Source organism: Phyllobates terribilis, unplaced genomic scaffold, assembly GCF_046119375.1.
Source record: "Phyllobates terribilis strain yellow unplaced genomic scaffold, ASM4611937v1 Scaffold_5__5_contigs__length_657084704, whole genome shotgun sequence".
Taxonomy (NCBI): Eukaryota; Metazoa; Chordata; class Amphibia; order Anura; family Dendrobatidae; genus Phyllobates; species Phyllobates terribilis.
The window spans coordinates 58,646,453-58,660,125 of record NW_027362765.1 but is presented as its reverse complement, the minus strand read 5'-3'; the positions used below and the strand labels follow the sequence as shown (position 1 = coordinate 58,660,125).

The 13,673-nt window shown below is 49.5% G+C and overlaps 1 protein-coding gene across 1 annotated transcript in view; it reads right to left on the bottom strand.

The window, feature by feature from the left end:
* Positions 1-13,673, bottom strand: part of LOC141271984 (uncharacterized) — a 42,126-nt gene that overhangs the window by 24,695 nt on the left and 3,758 nt on the right. The window contains exon 6 of the mRNA XM_073682244.1: positions 2,830-2,920. Within this exon, the coding sequence (XP_073538345.1) occupies positions 2,830-2,920 (91 nt within the window). The remainder of the gene's footprint in view (positions 1-2,829; positions 2,921-13,673) is intronic.

Sequence of the window (13,673 nt, the reverse complement as noted above, 5' to 3'; positions counted from 1 at the left end):
CCCCAGCTTGCGACTCCAGCGTGTGTCTCCAGCGTGCATCCCCATTGGATCTGCTCATCTGCGTGCCCAGCTCTGCAACAGCTGAAGCCTATGATCTTCCCCCATCTCCAGGATCTGGGTGAGTCCTGGCTACATGGAACCCTTAGGGTTTGCAGCAGTCAGATACATATATAGGGGCTGTGACTACATCATATAGGGGGCTGACTATGGTTTATACATCATCTAGGGATACGATGTATAAACCATAGTCAGCCCCGTATATGCCGCCGCCAGCCCCCTGCACGCCGTTAGCCCCCTGTACGCCGTATACGCCGCCGTCAGCCCCCTGTATGCCGCAGTCAGCCCCCTGTACGCTGTATACGCCGCCGTCAGACCCCTGTACGCCACAGTCAGACCCCTGTACGCTGTATACTCCGCCGTCAGCCACATGTAAGCTGCCGTCAGCCCCCTATACGTGTATATGCCACCGTCAGCCCCGTGTACGCCACCGTCAGCCCCCTGTACTATATGGAGGACAATTGGGAGTGCATTATACTATATGAAGGACTATGGGGAATGCATTATACTATATGGAGGACTATGGTGAGTGTATTATAATGTATGGAGGACTATGGGGAGTGTATTATAATGTATGGAGCACTATGGGGAGTGCATTATACTGTATGGAGGGCTATGGGAAGAGCATTATACTATATGGAGGACTGTGGGGAGTGAAATATACTATATGGAGGACTATAGGGAGTGCATTATACTATATGGAGGACTATGGGGAGTGTATTATACTATATGGAGGACTATGGGGAGTGCATTATACTGTATGGAGGACTAGGGGGAGTGCATTATACTGTATAGAAAACTATGGGGGTGCATTATACTATGCGGAGGACTATGGGGAGTGCATTATACTATATGGGGGACTATGGGGAGTGCATTATACTATATGGAGGACTATGGGGAGTGCATTATACTATATGGAGGACTATGGAGAGTGCATTATACTATATGGAGGACTATGGGGAGTGCATTATACTATATGGAGGACTATGGGGAGTGTATTATACTATACGGAGGACTATAGGGAGTGCGTTATACTATATGGGGGACTATGGGGAATGCATTATACTATATGGAGGACTATGGGGAGTGCATTATACTATATGGAGGACTATGGGGAGTGTGTTATACTATATGGAGGACTATGGGGAGTGCATTATACTGTATAGAAAACTATTGGGGTGCATTATACTTTATGGAGGACTATGAGGAGTGCATGCTACTACAGCTCTGGCAAGAGACCACTGCAAAATTTTCAGTTTCTCAGATTTTTCTCTTTATAGGTATATTTTTGAGTAAAATGTACATTGTTGTTTAAGTCTATAAACTACTGACAACATGTCTCCAAAATTTAAAGCTAATAATTTTGTATTTATTTGCAGCAAATGATAAAGCGTCAAAATGCTAAAAAAGAAACAATGCTTTTAGACCTCAAATTACTGATGTTTTAACTCAGGAAGGGTTCAGAAATCAATATTTGGTGGACTAACCATGATTTTTGATCACAGCTTTCATACATCTTGGCATGCTTTCCACCAGTGTTTCCATGCTTTCCAATAAAAAACTGTTCAGTGGTCTCTTAATTTTTGCCCGAGCTGTATATGAAGGACTGTGGGGTGCATTATACTATATGGAAGGCTATGTGAGAGCCTTTATACTGTGTGAAAGCAATTATACAGTGTGAAGGTTTTTGTGGGGTCCATCATACTGTGTGGGGGCCATTATACACTGTTGAGAGGTGTGGGGCCATTATACTGTATATAGGCCCATTAGACTGCATAGAGAGCTGTGTGGGGGACACTTTTGGGAGATAATACTGTGTTGGTGTCATCATTTTTTTCCGGAGAAGTTGAGGGGGGGGGGGGGGTGTTTGCGTGTGTGTATGTGTGTGTGTGTGTGTGTGTGTGTGTGTGTGTGTGTGTGTGCGCAAAACCTGTTTAAATTGGTCGTCCCAAGTTTGGATGTTATCCAACCACTGGTGATCTGACCGCTCGGACCCCCGCAATCTTGAGAACCGGAGCTCTGAAGGGCATCATTTAAGTGGAACTGTGGTGGATCATGTGCACTGCTGCACCATTCACATGTGGCTCTTGAAATAACTCCTTTAAGAGAGTGCTGAGGGGCATGACAAAGTATAGCAAAATTCACTGATCGGGGGTGGGGAGTGTTATAGTATGTGGGCTGGTGGGGTTTGCGTGCCAAGGCTGCTTTTTTTGTCCCAGTCTGGCCCTGCCGTCAGTGTGCCAAGCCTGGCGGCACCTGTCCTTTTATAATCCCTGATGATGTCACAGGGCCAGCCAATCACAGTAATGCCACTACCAAGATGACTACAGAATTACAGTGACTCGAAGGCCTGTATGCTTATTGGCTGCGTAACAGGCGCCAAATATGTGGGGCGGGGATTCGAGTTTGAAATCAAGCACCACCCAATACTCGCCGAGTAACGAGCATATCCGAGCACCCAGATACTCGAGTGATATCCGAGTATCACTAAGCATGTTTGCTCATCCCTACTACCCAGTTTATAATTATATAGAAGCAAAGTAAATTTGTGAATGATCGTAATGCAATATTGGCATGTAGCTGAATAGTGGGCTCCCAAGACAGATAATATAGACTGACCAGATGTGTGTAAGAGGTCAAATATCAGAATATGTCACAAGAATAATCATATATTATGTGCACGATCATGCCTCATAAATAAGAAATAACCATAATAGAGATGTTGCCAACCCCAATGCAGGGAGGTGATTTTTTTTTTTAGGTTATACTCACCTGTGCGGTTCTCTGTAGGAATCTCTTCTTTACACCGCTCATCACCCCTCACATCTGTCTCTGTAGTATTAATATGGGTAAGATCTTTACCCTGAAACAAAGATTGTAAAAGTCACAGACAGATGGTGAAGCCTCATGAAACAATTTAGAAGAATAGCAAAGATCATAAATGAACACGACGACCAAAAATGACAGTAGTAGTTATCACATAGCTGTAGGTCTCCTGTATAAATCCAACCTGTCTGCTCCTAATTCTAACCAGCAGTCTCCATAACCAGAAAATTGTGAGAAGATCCAGACAACATCTAATGTCTATGATCAGCTTTATCCTGTCATCTCCACCAAGTATAAAACATACACTAAATGGCCACATTGTGAGAAGATCCAGACAATATCTAATGTCTATGATCAGCTTTATCCTGTCATCTCCACCAAGTATAAAACATACACTGAATGGCCACATTGTGAGAAGATCCAGACAACATCTAATGTCTATGATCAGCTTTATCCTGTCATCTCCACCAAGTATAAAACATATACTGAATGGCCACATTGTGAGAAGATCCAGACAACATCTAATGTCTATGATCAGCTTTATCCTGTCATCTCCACCAAGTATAAAAGATACACTGAATGGCCACATTGTGAGAAGATCCAGACAACATCTAATGTCTATGATCAGCTTTATCCTGTCATCTCCACCAAGTATAAAACATACACTGAATGGCCACATTGTGAGAAGATCCAGACAACATCTAATGTCTATGATCAGCTTTATCCGGTCATCTTCACCAGGTATAAAACATACACTGAATGGCCACATTGTGAGAAGATCCAGACAACATCTAATGTCTATGATCAGCTTTATCCTGTCATCTCCACCAAGTATAAAACATACACTGAATGGCCACATTGTGAGAATATCCAGACAACATCTAATGTCTATGATCAGCTTTATCCTGTCATCTCCACCAAGTATAAAACATACACTGAATGGCCACATTGTGAGAAGATCCAGACAACATCTAATGTCTATGATCAGCTTTATCCTGTCATCTCCACCAAGTATAAAACATACACTGAATGGCCACATTGGGAGAAGATCCAGACAACATCTATTGTCTATGATCAGCTTTATCCTGTCATCTCCACCAAGTATAAAACATACACTGAATGGTCACATTGTGAGAAGATCCAGACAACATCTAATGTCTATGATCAGCTTTATCCTGTCATCTCCACCAAGTATAAAACATACACTGAATGGCCACATTGTGAGAAGATCCAGACAACATCTAATGTGTATGATCAGCTTTATCCTGTCATCTCCACCAGATATAAAACATACACTGAATGGCCACATTGTGAGAGGATCCAGACAACATCTAATGTCTATGATCAGCTTTATCCTGTCATCTCCACCAAGTATAAAACATACACTGAATGGTCACATTGTGAGAAGATCCAGACAACATCTAATGTCTATGATCAGCTTTATCCTGTCATCTCCACCAGATATAAAACATACACTGAATGGCCACATTGTGAGAGGATCCAGACAACATCTAATGTCTATGATCAGCTTTATCCTGTCATCTCCACCAGATATAAAACATACACTGAATGGCCACATTGTGAGAGGATCCAGACAACATCTAATGTCTATGATCAGCTTTATCCTGTCATCTCCACCAAGTATAAAACATACACTGAATGGTCACATTGTGAGAAGATCCAGACAACATCTAATGTCTATGATCAGCTTTATCCTGTCATCTCCACCAGATATAAAACATACACTGAATGGCCACATTGTGAGAGGATCCAGACAACATCTAATGTCTATGATCAGCTTTATCCTGTCATCTCCACCAAGTATAAAACATACACTGAATGGCCACATTGGGAGAAGATCCAGACAACATCTAATGTCTATGATCAGCTTTATCCTGTCATCTCCACCAAGTATAAAACATACACTGAATGGCCACATTGTGAGAATATCCAGACAATATCTAATGTCTATGATAAGCTTTATCCTGTCACCTCCACCAAGTATAAAACATACACTGAATGGCCACTTTATTAGGAGATACCTATGTAGTGTCGAGTTGGCTCTCTTTTCACTTTCAGAACCTCAGCAATTCATTGTCTAATAAATATTTTTACTGGGTATTTATCATTTTGCAGGATACTGGCCCATGATAAAAGATAGTTTCTAGCAATTGTTGCAAATTAAATGGAGGTACTGACAAACTCTGCACAGCCCGTTCTACCTCATCCCAGAAATACTCTATAGCCGTGCTGGCGAATCTATGGCATGCGTGCCAGAGTGGGCATGCAGAGCCCTCCAGAAGGGCACACGCGCCATCGCCTCAGCATTAGCGCTCCTGGACCTGGACCGGCTCGGCGGGTGAGGACTCTGAGCCCGCCGACGCCAGCCCTTACTTCAGCTAGATGTCCGTTCTTGGACACACATCTAGCTGAAGTGTATTGCAGCGGAGGGCATGAACTTGCCAGGCCCATGCACCGCCATACACGCTGCTGGCCAATCAGAGGCCAGCAGCAGCATCTGACGTCAGTGCACACATAACTGGGCGCATGGCAGTGACGTCATGCGCCCCGTCGCTAGGATGCTGGAGTCAGCTGTCAGCTACAGGAGAGGACGCGGCGAGGGGGAGAAAGGAAGGTGAGTAGGAGTGTTTACTATGGTTTTTTTTTTATATGCGATGAACAGCAGGATGGGGGGGGCAGCATATATACATGGACTGGGGGAAAGGAGCATATATACATGGATTGAGGGGGAGAGCATATATACATGGATTGGGGGAGGGCAGCATATGTACATGGATTGGGGGAGGACAGCATATATACATGGATTGAGGGAGGGTAGCATATATACATGGATTGGTGGAGGGCAGCATATATACATGGATTGGTGGAGGGCAACATATATACATGGATTGGGGGAAGGAGCATATATACATGGATTGGGGGAAGGAGCATATATACATGGATTGGGGGAAGGAGCATATATACATGGATTGGGGGAGGGCAGTCATATATACATGGATTGGGGGAGGGCAGCATATATACATGGATTGGGGGAAGGAGCATATATACATGGATTGGGGGAAGGAGCATATATACATGGATTGGGGGAAGGAGCATATATACATGGATTGGGGGAGGGCAGTCATATATACATGGATTGGGGGAGGGCAGCATATATACATGGAATGGGGGAGGGCAGCATATATACATGGATTGGGGGAGGGCAGCATATATACATGGATTGGGGGAAGGAGCATATATACATGGATTGGGGGAGGGCAGCCATATATACATGGATTGGGGGAGGGCAGCATATATACATGGATTGGGGGAGGGCAGCATATATACATGGATTGGGGGAAGGAGCATATATATATGGATTGGGGGAGGGCAGCATATATACATGGACTGGTGGAGGTCAGCCATATATACATGGATTGGGGGAGGGCAGCATATATACATGGATTGGGGGAGGGCAGCATATATACATGGATTGGGGGAAGGAGCATATATACATGGATTGGGGGGAAGGCAGCATATATACATGGATTGGGGGAGGGCAGCATATATACATGGACTGGGGGAGGGAGCATATATACATGGATTGGGGGAGGGAGCATATATACATGGATTGGGGGAGGGCAGCATATATACATGGACTGGTGGAGGTCAGCCATATATACATGGATTGGGGGAGGGCAGCATATATACATGGATTGGGGGAGGGCAGCATATATACATGGATTGGGGGAGGGCAGCATATATACATGGACTGGTGGAGGTCAGCCATATATACATGGATTGGGGGAGGGCAGCATATATACATGGATTGGGGGAGGGCAGCATATATACATGGATTGGAGGAAGGAGCATATATACATGGATTGGGGGGAAGGCAGCATATATACAAGGATTGGGGGAGGGCAGCATATATACAAGGATTGGGGGAGGGCAGCATATATACATGGATTGGGGGGAAGGCAGCATATATACATGGATTTGGGGAGGGCAGCATATATACATGGATTGGGGGAGGGCAGCATATATACATGGATTGGGGGAGGGCAGCATATATACATGGATTGGGGGAAGGAGCATATATACATGGATTGGGGGGAAGGCAGCATATATACAAGGATTGGGGGAGGGCAGCATATATACATGGATTGGGGGAGGGCAGCATATATACATGGATTGGGGGAGGGCAGCATATATACATCGATTGGGGGAGGGCAGCATATATACATGGATTGGGGGAGGGCAGCATATATACATGGATTGGGGGAAGGAGCATATATACATGGATTGGGGGAGGGCAGCATATATACATGGATTGGGGGAGGGCAGCATATATACATGGATTGGGGGAGGGCAGCATATATACATGGATTGGGGGAAGGCAGCATATATACATGGATTGGGGAAGGGCAGCATATATACATGGATTGGGGGAAGGAGCATATATACATGGATTGGGGGAGGGCAGCCATATATACATGGATTGGTGGAGGTCAGCCATATATACATGGATTGGGGGAGGGCAGCATATATACATGGATTGGGGGAGGGCAGCATATATACATGGATTGGGGGAAGGAGCATATATATGTAGCACCCTGAGGATTCGGCTGCTACAGGGGTATTGCACCTCAACCCAGAGGTGTGATATTCCACTCCCGGGTAAGGATGGAGTGTGGAACTGAGCTCAGTCAGCTGCATGCACTACACACATCCCATTTCCGAGGAGCAGACCAACGGTACTCCCACTTAGAAATGTGCAGGTACGACCGAGTCTGTTCCTGGCTGGAGTGGGAGGGGGGTGGTACATCCCAAGTAGTGTAGGGGCAGATAGGGGGAGCAGCCTGGGTAAAGATAGGAGCTCATTGGGTGCTGGTCACCTGAGCTCACACATAGAGGGAGTATTTAAGGTGGGCACCATCTAAGATCAGGGTCAGTCTTTGCAGAGGGGTCAGTCAGTCAGTCTTTGCAGAGAAGCCAGAGGAAGAGGAGCAGAGCAGCCCCAGGCCCAGAGAGAGTGAGAGGGGAGAGTCAGAAGGACCCAGAGAAAACAAGCAGGAACTCTGAGAACCCATATACAATCCTAGGGTGAAGAGTTGGCAAAAGGGTACCGGATCCCAAACCGGTGGGGGCTCAAGCACACCTCAGCCAGAGACCGGAGGCCGTGGGCAGGATCTGCCACGGCCACCCACCATATCCACCCTGAAGGCAAACCACGTGTAGGGTCAGGGAACCCAAGGCCAAGGGTTTCCCAACAGAAGGCCCGAGGGAGCTGGACCTAGGTGGATCCCTGGTGGGGACGGCCAGAAGACAGGACAGGAAGGAGGGCTCAGGGTCACGCTCCGGACTTGCTTGGGGGTTGGCTGAATCCAGGACCTGGTGGACGCAGCACGGCTCGGGTGGTCACTTGAAGCTGGAGTGACCGGAACATCAGCAGTAAGTAAATACCCTAAACTGCACAACCCGACTCTGTCTTTAATTACCATCTATGCTGCACCACCACAACCCCCATCCTCTGCACCTGACCCCCTGAGGCCATGGGGGTTATACCATCTAAAGCTGCACCAACACCATCAGCCTCAGCGGACCCTGCTGCAGCGGCGGCCGTAGTGACCGCAATACAACGGGTGGCGTAGTCGACATAAAGAACTTTATAACATCTGTAGGACTGCCACATACTCTGAGTTTGACACCCTGGGCACGGACCGGGTCACAGCCACTCGGAGACTACAACCCCCATCTGATCCGGCTCCGGGTATTCCCCTAAAGAATATGGCCCAGGGGGTGCGTCAACTTTGGCGTAGTCGGCAGGATTCCGTGCCCGCAACACCCGGGTACTGCGTGCCTGAAGAAAAGAACAAGTTTACCTCAAAAAGAAGTCTCCTGCCGGTTCCGGAGGGTCCCCGCCATCGGACTCCATCACAGATCGATTCCCGCCGGTTGTCCGCCATTAACAGCTTTTTCCCGCCATCTGCAGAGTTTCCCGCCACTGGGAGACGATTCCCGCCATTTCCGAAGATTTCCCGCCTTGTCAGAGCGGACGCCATTATGGGCGTACCAGAGGATGGCAAGAGGCCGCCTCCCATCGTGGGCCAGGACCGAAAATGGCGCCAAAAGTGGAAACCGCCCCCACCAACAGAGACTGTGATGCTAGAGGTGTCTGTCAGCGTGAAAGAACTGCCCCTGGAGCTGACAATCACCAAGTGGCCCCGGGACCGCCCTCGAAGTGGGAGGACTGAGAAGAGAGCAAAGATGGGTGTCGCCTGGAGCAGTCTGGAGAGAGCGCACCCGGAGACAAGAAGCCTAGAGCTGGGTCCAGAAGAAGCTTACCCGGAGATGGGAGAAGAGCAGAGCAGCACCGGCCCGCTGGCCAGGAGCCTGCTGGAGACAACAGAAGGAGAGCAGAGCAGCACCGACCCGTTGGTCAGGAGCCTGCTAGAAGCAACGACCCCACTAGGCTTAGTGGAGGTCTTGGCACAGCTCCCCCGAGATCGGGAGTGTGCGCAGACTGCGCTGGAGGGCCTCGCACGGAGGATGGCCCGGGTGCAACGAGAGACGTTGGCGGAGTGGAGCCGTGAGATGGCCCAGCAGACAAGAACTCGTCAGCGGAGCACGCCACCCGAGACGAGGAGACAGACCGCCTCTGAGGATGGCGCAGGAGGACTGAAGGCCGGAGACGGCGCCGAGAAGGGAGCCGAACGAAAGGAGGCAGGTAAAGGGGACGTCTCTACCCCAAACCGGGAAACCGCGCACCTGCCCCAGCTCCCCGTCGCAGAGCCCGAGGTACCCCCTGCCGTGCCCGTAACCGCAACGTCACCGCCACAGACTAGGCCTCAACCGGAAGCCGCAGCCGCGACCCCTGTGACGTCATACGCCTCGACCCCGAGCGTGACCAAGCAGGAAGTACCACCAGCCTGGTCGCAAGGCCTAGTACCCCCGGGCGCCGCAATACCAACAGCGCCCCCTACCTCCGCGGAGCCACCGGCCTGGTCGCAGGGCCAAGTAGCCCAGGGCGCCGCCGTCCTTACGGTGCCCTTCACTTTCCAGGTGCCCCAGGCCTGGCCGCAAGGCCTGGGCAACCCGGGCGCCACCACCACCGCGCCCATAAAACCAAGAGTGCCGCATCTGGGAGAAGATCTGTTTGCCCAACATACGTGCCCGGATGGGCAGCCCTTTATTTGGCCACCGGAGTTTCACCATCCCCGACTCCGGAAAGAGAGACCCCTAGATGAACCCCTGATCCCGGCTCCAAAGCCCGTAAAGAGGATCTCGCCCCCGCTGGCAGAAGCGCAGTTTGAGTGGGACCCCACCGGAGAAGATCTCATGGGGTTCACTCAGGAGACCCGGGCAGCTGCAGCGGAGCGTGCAGAGTGCTGCCGGCAGCAGCTCGAGGTCTTTGAGAGGGAGCGGAGAGAGAGGCGGGTCCGGGAACAACAAGCCCAGATAAGGAGCGCGGAGCAGAAGAGCCGGGCCAGGAGGAGTCCCCGTGCAGCCCATGGTCCCCCTTCCACCGGGACTGTGATCAAGTTTAATATGCAGCACGGGTGGGGCTTCATCCGAGATCACCGCACCCCAGGCACGTCTTCGTGACCAGGAGAGACGTTGAGTCCCACCTACCGGAGGGACACAGAGGTCGTGACCTGTATATAGGGGACGAGGTCACCTTCACCCGGCACAAGTGTGCCAAAGGACCCTACGCCCTCCATGTGCATCGCCTGACGGAGGAAGAGCTGCGGTGTGAGGAAGAAGAACAAGAGGACCCGGACGGGTCTGAAGCTAAAGGTAACCGCAAAAAAAGAGCAGGAGGACGTCGTCGTTGAGTACGGCAGAGTAGAAGCTGTATATAGTTACCCGTAGGGGTACCAAAGAAACTGTTGCTGATAATATAGTCCCCGTTGGGACCAGCAAGTGTGAACTGTTTACCCGTTTATCCCTTAAATCCCACTGACCGAGGACTGAGAGCGGTCATTCCTCCCTAATACCTGGCCGAGGACTGAGAGCGGCCATATCCCTTGTATATAGTTGCGCTTCCTAAAGCGCCCCCTACCGGTTTTATAGGAAAACCATTTTTCTAGAGAAACTGTTGCACTTTTCCCGGGCACACGTTGCACAGTGTCCGGAGGAGGAACCAGAGACAAGAGAAGTCTACGAGAATGTTAATATGAAAAGTTTATTGCTGCTAATATATGTTGTTTTATATGTTTTATATGTTTATGAAAAAAAAAAAAATTGTATGTTTGTGGATGTTTTATATCTTACAGCCCGAGGACGTGCTGTGATTTACCAGGGGGGAATGTAGCACCCTGAGGATTCGGCTGCTACAGGGGTATTGCACCTCAACCCAGAGGTGTGATATTCCACTCCCGGGTAAGGATGGAGTGTGGAACTGAGCTCAGTCAGCTGCATGCACTACACACATCCCATTTCCGAGGAGCAGACCAACGGTACTCCCACTTAGAAATGTGCAGGTACGACCGAGTCTGTTCCTGGCTGGAGTGGGAGGGGGGTGGTACATCCCAAGTAGTGTAGGGGCAGATAGGGGGAGCAGCCTGGGTAAAGATAGGAGCTCATTGGGTGCTGGTCACCTGAGCTCACACATAGAGGGAGTATTTAAGGTGGGCACCATCTAAGATCAGGGTCAGTCTTTGCAGAGGGGTCAGTCAGTCAGTCTTTGCAGAGAAGCCAGAGGAAGAGGAGCAGAGCAGCCCCAGGCCCAGAGAGAGTGAGAGGGGAGAGTCAGAAGGACCCAGAGAAAACAAGCAGGAACTCTGAGAACCCATATACAATCCTAGGGTGAAGAGTTGGCAAAAGGGTACCGGATCCCAAACCGGTGGGGGCTCAAGCACACCTCAGCCAGAGACCGGAGGCCGTGGGCAGGATCTGCCACGGCCACCCACCATATCCACCCTGAAGGCAAACCACGTGTAGGGTCAGGGAACCCAAGGCCAAGGGTTTCCCAACAGAAGGCCCGAGGGAGCTGGACCTAGGTGGATCCCTGGTGGGGACGGCCAGAAGACAGGACAGGAAGGAGGGCTCAGGGTCACGCTCCGGACTTGCTTGGGGGTTGGCTGAATCCAGGACCTGGTGGACGCAGCACGGCTCGGGTGGTCACTTGAAGCTGGAGTGACCGGAACATCAGCAGTAAGTAAATACCCTAAACTGCACAACCCGACTCTGTCTTTAATTACCATCTATGCTGCACCACCACAACCCCCATCCTCTGCACCTGACCCCCTGAGGCCATACCCCTCCCGTTGGGGGTTATACCATCTAAAGCTGCACCAACACCATCAGCCTCAGCGGACCCTGCTGCAGCGGCGGCCGTAGTGACCGCAATACAACGGGTGGCGTAGTCGACATAAAGAACTTTATAACATCTGTAGGACTGCCACATACTCTGAGTTTGACACCCTGGGCACGGACCGGGTCACAGCCACTCGGAGACTACAACCCCCATCTGATCCGGCTCCGGGTATTCCCCTAAAGAATATGGCCCAGGGGGTGCGTCATATACATGGATTGGGGGGAAGGCAGCATATATACATGTATTGGGGGAAGGAGCATATATACATGGATTGGGGGGAAGGCAGCATATAAACATGGATTGGGGGAAGGAGCATATATACATGGATTGGGGGAAGGAGCATATATACATGGATTGGGGGAGGCAGCATATATACATGGATTGGGGGAGGGCAGACATATATACATGGATTGGGGCCTATACCAAGATGGGGGTGAGCACATTCTTTATTTCTGCAGTCTCATACACCTGCTCCTTCCTATGGCTGCTCTATGCTGCCCTCGCCTGCTCTCCGTATGAGTTGTTTTTCTAAATTAAAACCTCAGTATTCAGGTTAATTTGCCGTGTTGACACTTGGCGATAAATAAGTGGGTTTTGGATTGCAGTTTGGGCACTCGGTCTCTAAAACGTTCGCCATCACTGCTCTATAGGATTAATGTCTGAGGAATATGAAGGTCAGGAAATCCATAAAAGAAGAAGGTGGCCAGAAACGGTGAACTTGATTGGCCAAAATGCTTAGGAAAGCCCTAGTGTCAAACAATCAATCCACAAATATAACAGGACTCAGGATGACATATAACATTCTCTGCACCATTACTCTACCTCCACCAGACTGAAATATTGACACTTAATAGAACGGGCCTGTGAATTCATGCAGCTTTTGGCACATTCTGACTTTCCCAACAGCATGGTGCAAAAGAAACCTGGATTCTTCTGACCAGGAAATGTTTTCAACTGTTCAGTTAAATCATTTTTTCTCTCTTTCGCCCAGTGAAGTTTTATTTTTCATTTCTCTCAGACATTAATGGCACTTGAATTGGTTTTCTCCTGTTATTGCCCTTCTTTGTCAAGGAACGATGAGAGAATTAAGGCACATTAGACACCAGCATCACCTGTTCTTCACAACAATTATTGATATCTTCCTAAACATGTTGTTCATGTTCACATGATCACCATTCATTGGATTTTTTTTCTCAATCACAACATTCTCACTATATTCTTGACATAAAAACCTCATCAGTTTTTCAAACTATGGGCCTGACCCTACCTCGCTCAGATCACCCAATCTTCCCACCAGGGCCGGCGTCAGCACCCGGCGCACCCGGGCAAATGCCGGAGCCCTGAGCAGGCAGAGGGGCCCACTGGCGGTCGCGCACCCCGCTGGGCTATGGGCGGAGGAGAGCGGTGTCAGCGCCCACCCTTCTCCGCCACTTGCTCAGGGCCCCGGCAGCTGGATACTTACCTCTCC